Source organism: Oncorhynchus masou, chromosome 22 (genome assembly GCF_036934945.1).
Source record: "Oncorhynchus masou masou isolate Uvic2021 chromosome 22, UVic_Omas_1.1, whole genome shotgun sequence".
In the NCBI taxonomy this organism is placed as follows: domain Eukaryota; kingdom Metazoa; phylum Chordata; class Actinopteri; order Salmoniformes; family Salmonidae; genus Oncorhynchus; species Oncorhynchus masou.
The window spans coordinates 12,609,901-12,629,900 of record NC_088233.1 but is presented as its reverse complement, the minus strand read 5'-3'; the positions used below and the strand labels follow the sequence as shown (position 1 = coordinate 12,629,900).

The 20,000-nt window shown below is 41.8% G+C and overlaps 1 protein-coding gene across 1 annotated transcript in view; it reads left to right on the top strand.

The window, feature by feature from the left end:
- Positions 1-18,790, top strand: part of LOC135508774 (copine-8-like) — a 50,159-nt gene extending 31,369 nt beyond the window's left edge. Inside the window, exon 6 of the mRNA XM_064928998.1 lies at positions 18,710-18,790. Within this exon, the coding sequence (XP_064785070.1) occupies positions 18,710-18,790 (81 nt within the window). The remainder of the gene's footprint in view (positions 1-18,709) is intronic.
- Positions 18,791-20,000: the final 1,210 nt, after the last annotated feature.

Here is a 20,000-nt window from a genome sequence, read left to right as displayed (position 1 = left end):
CTTAATGACAACAAATTCAAGGTATAGGAGTGGCCATCACAAAGCCCTGACCACAATCCTATAGAAAATTTGTGGCCAGAACTGAAAGTGTGCATTGTTGCCAAAAGTTCAATGTCAGGAGCAAAGGAGGCCTACAAACCTGACTCAGTTACACAAGCTCTGTCAGGAGGAATGGGCCAAAAGTCACCCAGCTTATTGTGGGAAGCTTATAGAAGGCTACCCGAAAGACCACTGCTGGCTTGCTTCTGAAGCTAAGCAGGGTTGGTCCTGGTCAGTTCCTGGATGGGAGACCAGATGCTGCTGGAAGGGGTGTTGGAGGGCCAGTAGGAGGCATTCTTTCCTCTGGTCTAAAAAAATATCCCAATGCCCCAGGGCAGTGATTGGGGACACTGCCCTGTGTAGGGTGCCGTCTTTCGGATGGGATGTTAAACGGGTGTCCTGACTCTCTGAGATCATTAAAGATCCCATGGCACTTATCGTAAAAGAGTAGAGGTGTTAACCCCGGTGTCCTGGCTAAATTCCCAGTCTGGCCCTCAAACCATCACGGTCATCTAATAATCCACAGTTTACAATTGGCTCATTCATCCCCCTCCTCTCCCCTATAACTATTCCCAGGTCGTTATAACTGCAAAGGTGAGAACGTGTTCCCAGTCAACTTACCTGGTAAAATAACAGATAAATAAAAATAAAATAAATAAATTAAATAAAAAACATTTGACCCAAGTCAAACAATTTAAAGGCAACGCTACCAAATACTAATTGAGTGTATGTAAAAGCTGAAATAAATTGTTCTCTCAACTATTATTCTGACATTTCACATTCTTAAAATTAAGTGGTGATCCTAACTGACCTAAAACAGGGAATTTTTACTAGGATTAATTGTCAGGAATTGTGATAAACTGAGTTTAAATATATTTGGCTAAGGTGTATGTAAACTTCTGACAACTGTATATGTTACCTGTATGTTACAATACCTGTATGTGTTACATGTATGTTGCCTATATGTTACTTGTATATGTTACCTTCACCTGTACAAACAATAGTACGCAAGTATAAACACCATGGGACCACGCAGCCGTCATACAGCTCAGGAAGGAGACCCGTTCTGTCTCCTAGAGATGAATGTTCTTTGGTGCGAAATGTGCAAATCAATTCCAGAACAACTGAAATGACGTGAAGATGTGAAGGTGCTGGAGGAAAGAGGTACAGAAGTATCTATATCCACAGTAGAACGAGTCCTATATCGACATAACCTGAAAGGCCGCTCAGCAAGGAAGAAGCCACTGCTCCAAAACCACCATAAAAAAGCCAGACAACGGTTTGCAACTGCACATGTGGACAAAGATTGTACTTTTTGGAGAAATGACCTCTGGTCTGATGAAACAAAAATAGAACTGTTTGGCCATAATCACCATCGTTATGTTTGGAGGACAAAGGGGAGGCTTGCAAGCAGAAGAACACCATCCTAACCGTGAACCACTGGGTTGGCAGCATCATGTTGTGGGGGTGCTTTGCTGCAGGAGGGACTGGTGCACTTCACAAAATAGATATGTAAATAGAATCATGAGGTAGGAAAATGATGTGGATATATTGAAGCAACATATCAGACATCAGTCAGGCAGGAAGTTAAATCTTGGTTGCAAATGGGTCTTCCAAATGGACAATGACCCCAATCATCCCTCCAAAGTTGTAGCAAAATGGCTTAATGACAACAAATTCAAGGTATAGGAGTGGCCATCACAAAGCCCTGACCACAATCCTATAGAAAATTTGTGGCCAGAACTGAAAAAGTGTGTGCGAGCAAGGAGGCCTACAAACCTGACTCAGTTACACAAGCTCTGTCAGGAGGAATGGGCCAAAAAGTCACCCAGCTTATTGTGGGAAGCTTATAGAAGGCTGCCGAAAGACCACTGCTGGCTTGCTTCTGAAGCTAAGCAGGGTTGGTCCTGGTCAGTTCCTGGATGGGAGACCAGATGCTGCTGGAAGGGGTGTTGGAGGGCCAGTAGGAGGCATTCTTTCCTCTGGTCTAAAAAAATATCCCAATGCCCCAGGGCAGTGATTGGGGACACTGCCCTGTGTAGGGTGCCGTCTTTCGGATGGGATGTTAAACGGAAGTCCTGACTCTCTGAGATCATTAAAGATCCCATGGCACTTATCGTAAAAGAGTAGAGGTGTTAACCCCGGTGTCCTGGCTAAATTCCCAGTCTGGCCCTCAAACCATCACGGTCATCTAATAATCCACAGTTTACAATTGGCTCATTCATCCCCCTCCTCTCCCCTAACTTCTATTCCCCAGGTCGTTGCTGCAAATGAGAACGTGTTTCCCAGTCAACTTACCTGGTAAAATAACAGATAAATAAAAATAAAAAAATAAAAAAAAACATTTGACCCAAGTCAAACAATTTAAAGGCAACGCTACCAAATACTAATTGAGTGTATGTAAAAGCTGAAATAAATTGTTCTCTCAACTATTATTCTGACATTTCACATTCTTAAAATTAAGTGGTGATCCTAACTGACCTAAAACAGGGAATTTTTTACTGGGATTAATTGTCAGGAATTGTGATAAACTGAGTTTAAATATATTTGGCTAAGGTGTATGTAAACTTCTGACAACTGTATATGTTACCTGTATGTTACCTATATGTGTTACCTATGCTACCTCTTTGGACACTGTGTTAACTAACCTCCAGATGAGTTTCAATGCCATACAACTCTCCTTCCGTGGCCTCCAACTGCTCTTAAACGCAGGGGAAACTAAATGCATGCTATTCAACTGATCACTGCTTTCGCCCGTCCAGCATCACTACTCTGGACGGCTCTGACTTAGAATACGTGGACAACTACAAATACCTAGGTGTCTGGTGAGACTGTAAACCTTCCTTCCAGACTCACATTAAGCATCTCCAATCAAAATGAAATCTAGAATTGGCTTCTTTATTGCAACAAAGAATTCTTCACTCATGTTGCCAAACATACCCACCGTAAAACTGATCATCCTACGATCCTCGACTGATGCCATCCATACTTACTCAACAAACTGGATGATATATCACAGTGCCATCCATTTTGTCATCAAAGCCCCATATACTACCCACCATTGCGACCTATACGCTCATTGGTTGGCACTCGCTTCATACTGCCGCCAAACCCACTGGCGGCAGGTTATCTACAAGTCTCTACTAGGTAAAGCCCTGCCTTATCTCAGCTCACTGGTCACCATAGCAGCACCCACTCGTAGCACGCGCTCCAGCAGGTACAGTGGGGCAAAAAAGTATTTAGTCAGCCACCGATTGTGCAAGTTCTCCCACTTAAAAGAGATGAGAGGCCTGTAATTTTTCATCATGGGTACACTTCAACTATAACAGACAAAATGAGGAAAAGAAATCCAGAAAATCACATTGTAGGATTTTTTTATGAATTTATTTGCAAATTATGGTGGAAAATAAGTATTTGGTCAATAACAAAAGTTTATCTCAATACCCTTTGTTGGCAATGACAGAGGTCAAATGTTTTCTGTAAGTCTTCACAAGGTTTTCACACACTGTTGCTGGTATTTTGGCCAATTCCTCCATGCAGATCCCTCTAGAGCAGTGATGTTTTGGGGGTGTTGCTGGGCAACACGGACTTTCAACTCACTCAAAGATTTTCTATGGGGTTGAGATCTGGAGACTGGCTAGCCACTCCAGGACCCTGAAATGCTTCTTACGTAGCCACTCCCTTCGTTGCCCGGGCGGTGTGTTTGGGATCATTGTCATGCTGAAAGACCCAGCCACGTTTCATCTTCAATGCCCTTGCTGGATGGAAGGAGGTTTTCACTCAAAATCTCACGATACATGGCCCCATTCATTCTTTCCTTTACACGGATCAGTCGTCCTGGTCCCTTTGCAGAAAAAAACAGCCCCAAAGCATGATGTTTCCACCCCCATGCTTCACAGTAGGTATGGTGTTCTTTGGATGCAACTCCAGCATTCTTTGTCCTCCAAACACGACGAGTTGAGTTTTTACCAAAAAGTTATATTTTGGTTTCATCTGACCATATGACATTCTCCCAATCTTCTTCTGGATCATCCAAATGCTCTCTAGCAAACTTGAGACGGGCCTGGACATGTACTGGCTTAAGCAGGGGGACACGTCTGGCACTGCAGGATTTGAGTCCCTGGCGGCGTAGTGTGTTACTGATGGTCAGCTTTGTTACTTTGGTCCCAGCTCTCTGCAGGTCATTCACTAGATCCCCCCGTGTGGTTCTGGGATTTTTGCTCACCGTTCTTGTGATCATTTTGACCCCACGGGGTGAGATCTTGCGTGGAGCCCCAGATCGAGAGAGATTATCAGTGGTCTTGTATGTCTTCCATTTCCTAATAATTGCTCCCACAGTTGATTTCTTCAAACCAAGCTGCTTACCTATTGCAGATTCAGTCTTCCCAGCCTGGTGCAGGTCTACCATTTGTTTCTGGTGTCCTTTGACAGCTCTTTGGTCTTGGCCATAGTGGAGTTTGGAGTGTGACTATTTGAGGCTGTGGACAGGTGTCTTTTATACTGATAACAAGTTCAAACAGGTGCCATTAATACAGGTAACAGGTGGAGGACAGAGGAGCCTCTTAAAGAAGTTACAGCTCTGTGAGAGCCAGAAATCTTGCTTGTTTGTGGGTGACCAAATACTTATTTTCCACCATAATTTGCGAATAAATTCATAAAAATCCTACAATGTGATTTTCTGGATTTTTTTCTCATTTTGTCTGTCATAGTTGAAGTATACCTATGGTGAAAAAATTACAGGCCTCTCTCATATTTTTTAAGTGGGAGAACTTGCACAATTGGTGGCTGACTAAATATTTTTTGCCCCACTGTATATATCACTGGTGGGGGTGACAAATTCCTCATTTGGTCGCCTTTCCTTCCAGTTCTCTGCTGCCAATGACTGGAACGAACTGCAAAAATCTCTGAATTTGGAGACTCATATCTGTCAGGACCCGGTTACAAACCTGGGTCTCCGGAGTGAGAAACAGTCACTTAACCAACTGAGCCACGAATAGTCAGCAGAACCCAGAAGATGAGGCAGACACAGCAGTACTTAAGACGGTGTATTTAATAAAGTAAAAGGAGAAGTCCTTAAATACAAAAATGGCAAATCAAAAAGGTGGTAGAATAGCACAAAAAAGCCTCGAGATACTCAAAAACAGAATTCCACAAGAGCATCCACGGAATCTGACAAGAATACACAGAACACTAGGGCTGGGTGCTAACATACAAACACAGAGCACAGAACTGAGGAAACTAAGGGTTTAAATACAATCAGGGTAAACGAGGCACAGGTGCAAATAATAATGGGGAACAAGGGAAAAAACATAAGGTCAAAAAGCACAATGGGGGCATCTAGTGACCAAAACCCGGAACAACCCTGGCCAAATCCTGACAGAATCCCCCTAGGAACGGCTCCTGACGTTCCACCACCAGCTCTCTGGGTGGAGGGCCCTGAACTGACGCAATGAGGTCAGGGTCCAGGATGTCTTTGGCAGGAACCCAGGAGCGCTCCTCGGGACCGTAGCCTTCCCAGTCCACCAGATACTGCCAGGACCGCTGCACCCGGCGGGAATCCAGTATCCGATGGACGGTATAAGCCGGCTGGCCTCCAATGACACGAGGCGGGGGAGGTCTGTCTGCCGGGACAAGGGGAAAAAAAAACAGGTTTTAACAATGAAATGTGAAATGTGGGATTAATCTTAAGGGATCTGGGTAAGTGTAGGCTATAAGAAACTGGGTTAACTCTCCTGGCAACCTTGAAGGGACCGATGTATTTTTGGGACAGCTTGCGAGACTCCACCCGTAGAGGTAAGTCTCTTGTGGAGAGCCAGACTCTCTGGCCGGGCGCAGGGTAGGCCCGGGACGGCGACGTCTGTTGGCTTGTTGTTGGTACCTCTGTGAGGAACGCATAAGATTAAGACGGGTCTTCCTCCACATAAGCCGACAGCGTCTGACGAACTTCAAGGCTGAAGGCACTCTGACTTCTGCCTCCTGGTCCGGGAACAATGGAGGAGCATAGCCAAACTGACACTCGTGCGCGGACATACCAGTGGAGGAGGAACGCAAGGTGTTGTGAGCGTATTCGGCCCAAACAATAAAGGATGACCATGTGGACGGGTTGTCACGAGTCATACATCGGAGGGTGGTTTCCAGCTCTTGATTCATCCTCTGTTTGGCCGTTGGACTCCGGATGGTACCCTGAAGATAGACTGGCAAAGCCCCCATGAGTTGGCAGAAGGCCTTCCAAAACCTTGAGGCGAACTGGGGACCTCTGTCAGAAACCATATCTTGAGGAATGCCGAAGACTCGGAAAACATGATTAATTACCAACTCAGCCGCTTCCTTTGGCAGAAGGTAACTTAGTCAGAGGGACGAACCTGGCCGCCTTGAAAACCTGTCGATTATGACTAGGATAGTAGTATTGCCATGGGATGGAGGAAGTCCAGTAATAAAGTCCAATGAGATATGGGACCAGGGTCTGTGGGGAACAGGTAAAGGGTGAAGGAGTCCTTGAGGGCGGAGGTGAGAAGATTTGCCCTGGCAGCACACGGGACAGGCATTGACGAAAGTGGCAACGTCTTCTCTTATGGTAGGCCACCAGAACTTACGCTGGATGAACTCCAAGGTGCGACCTACGCCCGGATGACAGGTGAGGCGAGGAGTGCCCCCACAGAAGGACCTGAGTCCTCACTGCCTTGGGGACAAACAACCGGATTGGCAGGACCTCCTTTCGTCCGGTTCGCTGGCGAGACACGTCTCACGGTATCCTCAACTTGCCACGAGATCGGAGCCACAATCTTAGCAGCAGGAAGGACAGGCATGTCCGTGTCATCTCGAATGGCAGGAGCGTAGACTCGAGACAGGGCATCCGGTTTGAGATTCTTCGGCCGGGGCCGATAGGTGAGGATAAACTGGAATCGATTGAAGAAAAGCCATCTAGCTTGTCTAGAGTTCAACCGCTCGCCTGCTGGATATACTCCAGATTTTTGTGGTCCGTAAGCACTTGAAACAGGTGAGAAGCCCCCTCGAGCCAGTGTCTCCATTCCTTCAATGCCATCTTAACCAGCTAGGAGTTCACGATCCCCCACATCGTAGTTCCTCTCAGTCGGGTAAGCCGGTGTGAGAAGAAAGCGCACGGATGAAGCTTCTTGTCTTCACCCCTCTGGAGACAGGACAGCTCCAACACCAACCTCTGATGCACGTCTACCTCCACCACAAATGGTTCATCCGTAGTCGGTAGTATCAGGATGGGAACAGAGAGAACGCGCTGCTTGAGTCCTTGGAAGGCCGTCTCAGCTTCTCTTCCCCACAAAAACCTTGCATTGCCACCCTTGGTTAAAGCTGAGAGAGGGGCTGCCACCAAGCTGAAGTTCTTGATGAACTTGCGGTAGAAAGTTTCAGAAGCCCAGGAAACGCTGAACTTCCTTAACGGATTTGGGGGTGGGCCAATCCGCTACCGCCCCTACCTTCCTGGGGTCCATTTGGACTCGACCGGTTCCACTACAAATCCCAGGAATTGTACTCGGGATGAATGGAATTCACATTTTCCGGCTTAACGTACAGATGGCTGTCCAGGAGGCGTTTGAGTACTTGTCTGACATGCTTAGTGTGTTCTTGAAGGGAGCTCGAAAAGATGAGGATGTCATCCAAGTAAACGAACACAAATATGTTAAGCATATCCCTAAGCACATCGTTTATGAGCGCTTGGAACACCGCTGGGGGGTGGTCAGGCGAAGGGCATCACCAAGTATTCATAGTGACCAGTAGGCGTGTTGAAAGCGGTCTTCCACTCGTCACCAGGTCTGATCCGCACAAGATGGTATGCGTTCCGCAGGTCAAGCTTTAGTGAAACAACTGCTTCCTGGAGCAGCTCGAAGGCTGTGGCCATAGGGGTAGCGGAGTACTTGATTACGGACGGTTATGGCATTGAGTCCCCGGTAGTCAATGCAGGGCGTAATCCACCGTCTCTTCTTGGCCACAAAGAAAAACCCTGCTCCCGCCGGGAGGTGGATGGACGCATGAGGCCTGCTTCCAGAGCGTCCTTGATGTAGGTATCCATAGCAGCTTGTTCGGGTGGAGATAGGGAAAGATCCGACCCCTGGGGGCAAGTGCCCGGAAACAGGTCGATGGGGCAATCGTAAGGTCTATGGGGTGGTAGCATGGTGGCCCTCTGTTTGCTAAACACCAGTTTGAGGTCATGGTAACCTCAGGAACTCGGGTCAGGTCGATGGATTCTAAAGACTCGGAGTAGAACTCGGGGAATTTTGGAAAATACAAGTAGCTTGGCACGTAGGACCCCACTGCTTGATAGTGCCCACAGACCAGTCGATGTGAGGGTTATGGCTGTGAAGCCAGGGGTATCCAAGGACGAGAGGGAACTCGGAACAGGAGATCAAATGAAAGTTCATCAATTCCTGGTGTTGTGAAACTGAAAGCTCCAAGGAGGTAGTGACATGAGTGACAAGTCCAGATCCCAAAGGGCTTCCATCCAATGTAGTGACCCTCATGGGTTCACTTAGAGGTTCAGAGGAACAGCCATTCTCCTTCGCCCTGACACCATCCATGAAGTTACCTGCGGCTCCAGAGTCTACCAAGGCTTGAAGGTGAAGAGCTTGTGGATTTGTCCCAGGAGAGGGTGACTGGAATGAGCAGACGGGAGTTGGACGGATGGGAGGAGGGTTATGTTTCCCGTTACAGTTACCCCGGTCTGTGTACGGGACAGAGCTGTTTCCTGGGCCGGGACACAGTGGAACGGAATGGCGGTTTGCCGCAATATAGACAGCGTCGGCTCCCTCATCCGGAAGCGTGTCTCTCTCAGCCTGGGGAGATGCGTCCAATCTGCATGGGTTTCGATGGAGCCAGCGAGGATAAAGGTGGGGACTCGGAGCTGGGACTGATAGGGGCTAGAGGTCTACGGTTGAGTTCTCTCTCTCTCAGACGCTGGTCAATGCGTGAGGCCAACTTGATCAGGGGACTCGAGATTGTCCGGTGTGCCAGTGGCCAGTTCATCTTGGATAGTGTCGGAAAGGCCTTTCCAGAAAGCACACCGTGAGCGCCTCGTTGTTCCAGCCACTTGCTGCTGCCACCATGCGGAACTGGATGGCATAGTCCGTCACGCTGCGCCAACCTTGGTGGAGAGTCAGGAGCTGTTTGCTGACAGAACCACTGCTTGGGCAGCTTGAAACACTCGTTTGAATTCCTCAGCAAAGGCAGAGTAGCTGGCACTGTGTAATGGGCATCCCACACAGCAGCCTTGTACAGCTTTCCGACAGCAGGGTGATGATATAGCGATCTTAGACCCTGTCGGTGGGAAGCGACGAGGGTTGTAGCTCAAGGAGAGAGAACACAAGGTGAAACCCTTTACAAGCACTTGGATCACCTGAGAACCGTTGGGGAGGTGGAAGACGAGGTTCAGCCAGGGGGTTAACTTTGCCATGGGTACGTGAATCTGAGTACTGGGACGGGAACTGTTGCCGGGGTAAGACGATCAGATATTTGCTTAATGGAAGTCAGCATCTCCGACAGAAGATGAGAATGTCTAGCCATTAAGGCCTCTTGCTGAACCAGGGCGGCTTTGTGGCGTTGGACAGTCTCCTGGTGGTGGGACAGCATGGCAAAAAGGTCCTGGGAACCTGGCTGCCTCTGGGTTCATTTTGGCTCTGTGTTTCTGTCAGGACCGATTTGCGTACCTGGGTCTCCGGAGTGAGAAACAGTCCTTAACCAACTGAGCCAACAATAGTCAGCAGAACCCAGAAGATGAGGCAGACACAGCAGTACTTAAGACGGTGTATTTAATAAAGTAAAAAGGAGAAGTCCTTAAATACAAAAATGGCAAATCCAAAAATGGTAGGAATAGCACAAAAAGCCTCAAGAGATACTCAAAAACAAAAACAGAATTCACAAGAGCATCCACGAATCGACAAGAATACACAGAACACTAGGGCTGGGTAACATACAAACACAGAGCACCAGAACTGAAAACTAAGGGTTTAAATACAATCAGGGGAAACAGGCACAGGTGCAAATAATAATGAGGGAACAAGGGAAAAAAACATAAGGTCAAAAAGCACAATGGGGGCATCTGTGACCAAAACCCGGAACAACCTGGCCAAATCCTGACAATATCTCCCTCACTAGCTTTAAGCACCAGCTGTCAGAGCAGCTCACAGATCTGTAAACAGCCCATCTATCTACCTACCTCATCCCCATGCAGTATTTATTTATTTATCTTGCTCCTTTGCACCCCAATATCTCTACTTGCACATTCATCTTCTGCACATCTACCATTCCAGTGTTTAATTGCTATATTGTAATTACTTTGCCACCATGGCCTATTTATTGCCTTAACTCCTTATCTTACCTCATTTGCACTCACTGTATATAGACTTTTTGTTTTCTTTTGTTCTACTGTAATATTAACTATGTTTTGTTTATTCCATATGTAACTCTGTGTTGTTATAATCAAATTGCTATGCTTTATCTTGGCCAGGTTGCAGTTGCAAATGAGAACTTCTCATTAGCCTACCTGGTTAAATAAAGGTGAAATAAAAAAATAAAATGTGTTACCTATATGTTAAAATATCTGTATGTTACCTGTATGTGTTACTTATGTGTTACCTGTATGTGTTACCTGTATGTTACAATAACTGTATGTGTTATCTATATGTTACCTGTATGTGTGACCTATGTGTTACCTGTATGTGTTACCTGTATGTTACAATAACTGTATGTGTTATCTATATGTTACCTGTATGTGTGACCTATATGTTACCTGTATGTTACAATACCTGTATGTGTTATCTATATGTTACCTGTATGTTACAATACCTGTATGTGTTATCTATATGTTACCTGTATGTTACAATACCTGTATGTGTTACCTATGTGTTACCTGTATGTGTTACCTATGTGTTACCTATATGTTACAATACCTGTATGTGTTATCTATGCGTTACCTGTATGTGTTACCTACGCGTTACCTGTATGTGTTACCTATATGTTACCTGTATGTGTTACCTATGTGTTACCTGTATGTGTTACCTATGTGTTACCTGTATGTTACAATACCTGTATGTGTTACCTATATGTTACCTGTATGTTAACTGTATGTGTTACCTATATGTTACCTGTATGTTACAATACCTGTATGTGTTACCTATATGTGTTACCTGTATGTGTTACCTATATTGTTTACCTGTATGTGTTACCTGTATGTTTACCTATATGTTACCTATATGTTTACCTATATGTTACCTGTATGTGTTACCTATGTGTCACCTGTATTGTTACCTGTATGTGTTACCTATATGTTACCTGTATGTTTACCTATATGTTACCTGTATCCTGTATGTGTATACCTATATGTTACCTGTATGTTACCTGTTGTTACCTATATGTTACCTGTATGTGTTACCTGTATGTGTTACCTGTATGTGTTACCTGTATGTGTTACCTGTATGTGTTACCTGTATGTGTTACCTGTATGTGTTACCTATGTGTTACCTGTATGTGTTACCTGTATTGTTACCTATATGTTACCTGTATGTGTTACCTATATGTTACCTGTATGTTACCTGTATGTGTTACCTGTATGTTACCTGTATGTGTTACCTGTATGTGTTACCTGTATGTTACCTGTATGTGTTACCTGTATGTGTTACCTGTATGTGTTACCTGTATGTGTTACCTATGTGTTACCTATATGTTACCTGTATGTGTTACCTATGTGTTACCTGTATGTGTTACCTATGTGTTACCTGTATGTGTTACCTATGTGTTACCTGTATGTGTTACCTATATACCTGTATGTGTTACCTATATGTTACCTGTATGTGTTACCTATGTGTTAACTGTATGTGTTACCTATGTGTTACCTGTTATCTGTTACCTGTATGTGTTACCTATGCGTTACCTGTATGTGTTACCTCTAAAAACCGGTATGTGTTAACTATATGTTAAAATATCTATATGTGTTATCTTTATGTTACCTGTATGTTAACTATATGTTAAAATATCTGTATGTTACCTGTATGTGTTACCTATGTGTTACCTGTATGTGTTATCTATATATTACCTATATGTGTTACCTGTATGTGTTACCTGTATGTGTTACCTGTATGTGTTACCTGTATGTGTTACCTATGCGTTACCTGTATGTGTTACCTGTATGTTACCTGTATGTTAACTATATGTTACCTATATGTTACCTATATGTGTTACCTGTATGTGTTACCTGTATGTGTTACCTGTATGTGTTACCTGTATGTGTTACCTATGTGTTACCTGTATATGTTACCTATATGTTACCTGTATGTGTTATCCCCTATATGTTACCTATACCTATATGTTATCCTGTATGTTACCTGTATGTGTTACCTGTATGTGTTACCTATGTGTTACCTGTATGTGTTACCTGTATGTGTTACCTGTATGTGTTACCTATATGTTACCTATATGTGTTACCTATATGTTACCTGTATGTGTTACCTATATGTTACCTGTATGTGTTATCTATATGTTACCTGTATGTGTTACCTATATGTTACCTGTATGTGTTACCTGTGTTTACCTATATGTTACCTGTATGTGTTATCTATATGTTTACCTGTATGTGTTACCTATATGTTACCTGTATGTTACAATACCTGTATATGTTACCTATATGTTACCTGTATGTGTTATCTATATGTTACCTATATGTGTTATCTATGTGTTAACTGTATGTTACCTGTATGTGTTATCTATATGTTACCTATATGTTTATCCTATGTGTTATATGTGTTACCTCTAAAAAAATGTGTTAACTATATGTTAAAATATCTATATGTGTTATCTTTATGTTACCTGTATGTTAACTATATGTTAAAATATCTGTTACCTGTATGTGTTACCTATGTGTTACCTGTATGTGTTATCTATATGTTACCTATATGTGTTACCTGTATGTGTTACCTGTATGTGTTACCTGTATGTGTTACCTGTATGTTACCTGTATGTTACAATACCTGTATGTGTTATCTATATGTTACCTGTATGTGTTACCTGTATGTTACATATGTGTTACCTATATGTTACCTGTATGTGTTACCTATATGTTACCTGTATGTGTTACCTATGTGTTACCTGTATGTGTTACCTATGTGTTACCTGTATGTGTTACCTATATGTGTTACCTGTATGTGTTACCTATATGTTACCTGTATGTGTTACCTATGTGTTACCTGTATGTGTTACCTATGTGTTACCTGTATGTGTTACCTATGTGTTACCTGTATGTGTTACCTATGTGTTACCTGTATGTGTTACCTATATGTTACCTGTATGTGTTACCTATGTGTTACCTGTATGTGTTATCTGTATGTTAACTGTATGTGTTACCTATATGTTACCTGTATGTTACAATACCTGTATGTGTTACCTATGTGTTACCTGTATGTGTTACCTATATGTTACCTGTATGTGTTACCTATGTGTTACCTGTATGTGTTACCTGTATGTGTTACCTGTATGTTACCTGTATGTGTTACCTATATGTTACCTATATGTGTTACCTATATGTTACCTGTATGTGTTATCTATATGTTACCTATATGTGTTACCTATATGTTACCTGTATGTTACAATACCTGTATATGTTACCTATATGTTACCTGTATGTGTTACCTATATGTTACCTGTATGTGTTACCTATATGTTACCTATATGTGTTACCTGTATGTGTTATCGATATGTTACCTGTATGTGTTACCTGTATGTGTTATCTATATGTTACCTATATGTGTTACCTATATGTTACCTGTATGTGTTATCTATATGTTACCTGTATCTGTTATCTATATGTTACCTGTATGTGTTATCTATATGTTACCTGTATCTGTTATCTATATGTTACCTGTATGTGTTATCTATATGTTACCTATATGTGTTACCTATATGTTACCTGTATGTGTTATCTATATGTTACCTATATGTGTTATCTATATGTTACCTATATGTGTTACCTATATGTTACCTATATGTGTTACCTATATGTTACCTGTATGTGTTATCTATATTTTACCTATATGTGTTATCTATATGTTAAATATATGTGTTACCTATATGTTACCTGTATGTGTTATCTATATGTTAACTATATGTGTTACCTGTATGTGTTACCTGTATGTGTTACCTGTATGTTACAATACCTGTATGTGTTATCTATATGTTACCTGTATGTTAACTATATGTTACCTATATGTGTTACCTGTATGTGTTACCTGTATGTGTTACCTGTATGTGTTACCTATGTGTTACCTGTATGTGTTATCTATATGTTACCTATATGTGTTACAGGTAACACATACAGGTAACACATACAGGTAACACATACAGGTAACACATAGGTAACTATACAGGTAACACATACAGGTAACACATACAGGTATGTGTTACCTGTATGTGTTACCTGTATGTGTTACCTGTATGTGTTACCTGTATGTTACCTGTATGTGTTACCTATATGTTACCTATATGTGTTACCTATATGTTACCTGTATGTGTTACCTATGTGTTACCTGTATGTGTTACCTATATGTTACCTGTATGTTACAATACCTGTATATGTTACCTATATGTTACCTGTATGTGTTACCTATATGTTACCTATATGTGTTACCTGTATGTGTTATCGATATGTTACCTGTATGTGTTACCTGTATGTGTTATCTATATGTTACCTATATGTGTTACCTATATGTTACCTGTATGTGTTATCTATATGTTACCTGTATCTGTTATCTATATGTTACCTGTATGTGTTACCTATATGTTACCTGTATGTGTTATCTATATGTTACCTGTATGTGTTATCTATATGTTACCTATATGTGTTACCTATATGTTACCTGTATGTGTTATCTATATTTTACCTATATGTGTTATCTATATGTTAAATATATGTGTTACCTATATGTTACCTGTATGTGTTATCTATATGTTACCTATATGTGTTATCTATATGTTACCTGTATGTGTTACCTATATGTTACCTGTATGTGTTATCTATATGTTACCTGTATGTGTTATCTATATGTTACCTGTATGTGTTACCTATATGTTACCTGTATGTTACAATACCTGTATGTGTTACCTATATGTTACCTATATGTTACCTGTATGTGTTACCTATGTGTTATCTGTATATGTTACCTATGTGTTACCTGTATGTGTTACATATGTGTTACCTGTATGTTACATTACCTATATGTTACCTGTATGTGTTACCTATGTGTTACCTGTATGTGTTACCTATGTGTTACCTGTATGTGTTACCTATGTGTTACCTGTATGTGTTACCTATATGTTACCTGTATATGTTACCTATGTGTTACCTGTATGTGTTACCTATGTGTTACCTGTATGTGTTACCTATGTGTTACCTGTATGTGTTACCTATGTGTTACCTGTATGTGTTACCTATATGTTACCTGTATGTGTTACCTATGTGTTACCTGTATGTGTTATCTGTATGTTAACTGTATGTGTTACCTATATGTTACCTGTATGTTACAATACCTGTATGTGTTACCTATGTGTTACCTGTATGTGTTACCTATATGTTACCTGTATGTGTTACCTATGTGTTACCTGTATGTTACAATACCTGTATGTGTTATCTATATGTTACCTGTATGTGTTACCTATATGTTACCTGTATGTTACAATACCTGTATATGTTACCTATATGTTACCTGTATGTGTTATCTATATGTTACCTGTATGTGTTACCTATGTGTTACCTGTATGTTACAATACCTGTATGTGTTACCTATGTGTTACCTCTAAAAAAAATGTGTTAACTATATGTTAAAATATATGTATGTTACCTGTATGTGCTACCTATGTGTTACCTGTATGTGTTATCTATATGTTACCTATATGTGTTACCTGTATGTGTTACCTACAGTGCCTTGTGAAAGTATTCGGCCCCCTTGAACTTTGCGACCTTTTGCCACATTTCAGGCTTCAAACATAAAGATATAAAACTGTACTTTTTTGTGAAGAATCAACAACAAGTGGGACACAATCATGAAGTGGAACAACATTTATTGGATATTTCAAACTTTTTTAACAAATCAAAAACTGAAAAATTGGGCGTGCAAAATTATTCAGCCCCCTTAAGTTAATACTTTGTAGCGTCACCTTTTGCTGCGATTACAGCTGTAAGTCGCTTGGGGTATGTATCTATCAGCTTTGCACATCGAGAGACTGAAATTTTTCCCCATTCCTCCTTGCAAAACAGCTCGAGCTCAGTGAGGTTGGATGGAGAGCATTTGTGAACAGCAGTTTTCAGTTCTTTCCACAGATTCTCGATTGGATTCAGGTCTGGACTTTGACTTGGCCATTCTAACACCTGGATATGTTTATTTTTGAACCATTCCATTGCAGATTTTGCTTTATGTTTTGGATCATTGTCTTGGAAGACAAATCTCCGTCCCAGTCTCAGGTCTTTTGCAGACTCCATCAGGTTTTCTTCCAGAATGGTCCTGTATTTGGCTCCATCCATCTTCCCATCAATTTGAACCATCTTCCCTGTCCCTGCAGGCCCAAACCATGATGCTGCCACCACCATGCTTGACAGTGGGTATGGTGTGTTCAGGGTGATGAGCTGTGTTGCTTTTATGCCAAACATAACGTTTTGCATTGTTGCCAAAAAGTTCAATTTTGGTTTCATCTGACCAGAGCACCTTCTTCCACATGTTTGGTGTGTCTCCCAGGTAACTTGTGGCAAACTTTAAACAACACTTTTTATGGATATCTTTAAGAAATGGCTTTCTTCTTGCCACTCTTCCATAAAGGCCAGATTTGTGCAATATACGACTGATTGTTGTCCTATGGACAGAGTCTCCCACCTCAGCTGTAGATCTCTGCAGTTCATCCAGAGTGATCATGGGCCTCTTGGCTGCATCTCTTGTATGAGCTGAAAGTTTAGAGGACGGCCAGGTGTTGGTAGATTTGCAGTGGTCTGATACTCCTTCCATTTCAATATTATCGCTTGCACAGTGCTCCTTGGGATGTTTAAAGCTTGGGAAATATTTTTGTATCCAAATCCGGCTTTAAACTTCTTCACAACAGTATCTCGGACCTGCCTGGTGTGTTTCTTGTTCTTCATGATGCTCTCTGTGCTTTTAACGGACCTCTGAGACTATCACAGTGCAGGTGCATTTATACGGAGACTTGATTACACACAGGTGGATTGTATTTATCATCATTAGTCATTTAGGTCAACATTGGATCATTCAGAGATCCTCACTGAACTTCTGGAGAGAGTTTGCTGCACTGAAAGTAAAGGGGCTGAATAATGTTGCACGCCCAATTTTTCAGTTTTTGATTTGTTAAAAAAAGTTTGAAATATCCAATAAATGTCATTCCACTTCATGATTGTGTCCCACTTGTTGTTGATTCTTCACAAAAAAATACAGTTTTATATCTTTATGTTTGAAGCCTGAAATGTGGCAAAATGTCGCAAAGTTCAAGGGGGCCGAATACTTTCGCAAGGCACTGTATATGTTACCTGTATGTTACAATACCTGTATATGTTACCTATATGTTACCTGTATGTGTTACCTATGTGTTACCTGTATATGTTACCTATGTGTTACCTGTAGGTGTTACCTGTATGTTAAAATACCTGTATGTGTTATATATATGTTACCTGTGTCGTGTCTTTACTATCATTAAATTGAAGACTTCGTTTTTATCAAAGATTCTCTGTAATTAGTATTACGCGATCAACCTGATTAATCATGTAACTGTAATTAACTAGGAAGTCGGGGCACCAAGGAAAATATACAGATTACAAAGTTATCATTTCCTAAAATAACTTTTCAGATATTTTATATCTGATCAAATAGTCGTCTGATGAATGAATTATTTACTTTACCTCACATTAGTCTCATTCCAAACATTGTAAATGGTTGGTTATCTGCACAAACCCAGTCTTCACTATGAGTCATCCATACATCAATTGTCTTAAATAATTTATTTACTAACTTAGGAATTCACAGAAATGCATAAACAAACAAACAAAGTCAATATGGTTACAAGAAATGATAGGAGAATGTGCCCTAGTGGCTGAACCGGCATGGCGGCTTGATGGACAAAAGGGCAGTGGGGGTCAGATGAGAAGTCACGACAGAGTTAATAATTATAACAATTGAAATGCTAATCCTTTACATGAACCCTCACTCATCCGGGAACAATTTACGCACAGTGTGTCGCCTTGATCGCTGGTGAAAAGGTTGTTTCTTTTGTAGAATCGTCCGTCTTTCTCCCTCTCTCTCTCTGTTGTAGTGAGAGTGGTCATTATTCATCATATATAGTATGTATGGGAAGCTTGACAAAAACATTGGTCCAAACATTAATGTCCTGCTGTTGTCATGGTGGTGGCTAAGCCAGGCTCTTGAGTGTTTAGGTGTTAGATGGAGGAAAAGCATAGCAATAATCAGTGTCACTTTTCCATATAATCGCCCTGGTCTGCTTGCTTGGCTTTGGTGCTCTCACATTCATGCTGAACATCCTACAGAAAATACTGTACAGCAAATTACAGTTTTCCCCATCCATCTTTTGAGGCATTTCTCTCTCTCTCTCTCTCTCTCTCTCTCTCTCTCTCTCTCTCTCTCTCTCTCTCTCACTGTGTGTGTAGGACTTCCTGGGCCAGGCATTCTGTACCCTGGGGGAGGTAGTGGGCTCCATGGGAAGCCGCATGGAGAAACCTCTCATGTAAGTAATGTACCATTCTTTCTCTCTCACACACACACAAACACACACATCCCTGTTCCCTATCGTCGCTATTGTGTCCTATTTTGTCCTCATGATTAAAAGCCAGGCCCAAGAGGCAACATAAATGAGATGGTTTAAAGGGCTGTATTTTTTTTTAGCAATTTTGCATAGTTGGTATTCCATTTAAGTATATTCTACGGTGGGGTAATCTCAGTCAATTTAGGAAAAAGATTGAAATTCAATGCATTAATCCTCCTACATTACCACCTTCAGAACTCTTGGCTGTTGGTTAAGCAAGGTTACCGCAATTATTGTTGAGCAATACAAGAACCTTGTTCATGCCTATTTAATGAAACTCAGTTCATGTTTGTATTGAGCACAAAACCAGGCATCCCACTTTTTAGAACATAAGAAATCAGTTAGCGGATGACAACTACACTTTATAATGCAGAAACAGTTTTTAATCCAATGTATGAGATTCCAGCAATGTTGTTACTACCAGCTGCTGCTTTCACACAACAGGAAAATGGGGGGGGGGGGGTGAGTGTGTGTGTGTGGGAGACTGTGTGTGTGTGTGTGTGTGTGTGTGGGAGATTATGTATTATGAAAATGTGTTGTTGCAGCTGAATGGGTCAGCAGAAGAATGACACACAAGACGATGATGATGTAGGAATGAGCTGATGTCATCGAGTTACATAATCATCTCAGGATGTACTTTTTCTGTGTGGTGTGTGTGTGTGTGTGTGTGTGTGTGTGTGTGTGTGTGTGTGTGTGTGTGTGTGTGTGTGTGTGTGTGTGTGTGTGTGTGTGTGTGTGTGTGTGTCTGTGTGTGTGTTTGTGTGTGTGTGTGTGTGTGTGTGTGTGTGTGTGTGTGTGTGTGTGTGTGTGTACGTATGTGTGTTTTGAATGCAGTCAGCCCTGTATCTAAAAGAGGCCCCTTTATTTACATGGAAAAGGCTGAGTACAGTGTGGTCACTTGATTGGATAGATAATATAGTAGTAGATATAAGATACATATAATGACCATACGTACTAAACACTGTTGCCTTTAGACAGATGATATCAGGATATCAAGACAGGTCTTTAAGTGGCCCGTAGCCTACCGTTACACATATCTTTACTACCCTGTGATACCCACCAGAACCGTACTGTGATGGTCCAGATTTTCTTTTCACTTTGTCGGTTCTAGTGCCGACAAAACCGTTTTAATGGTA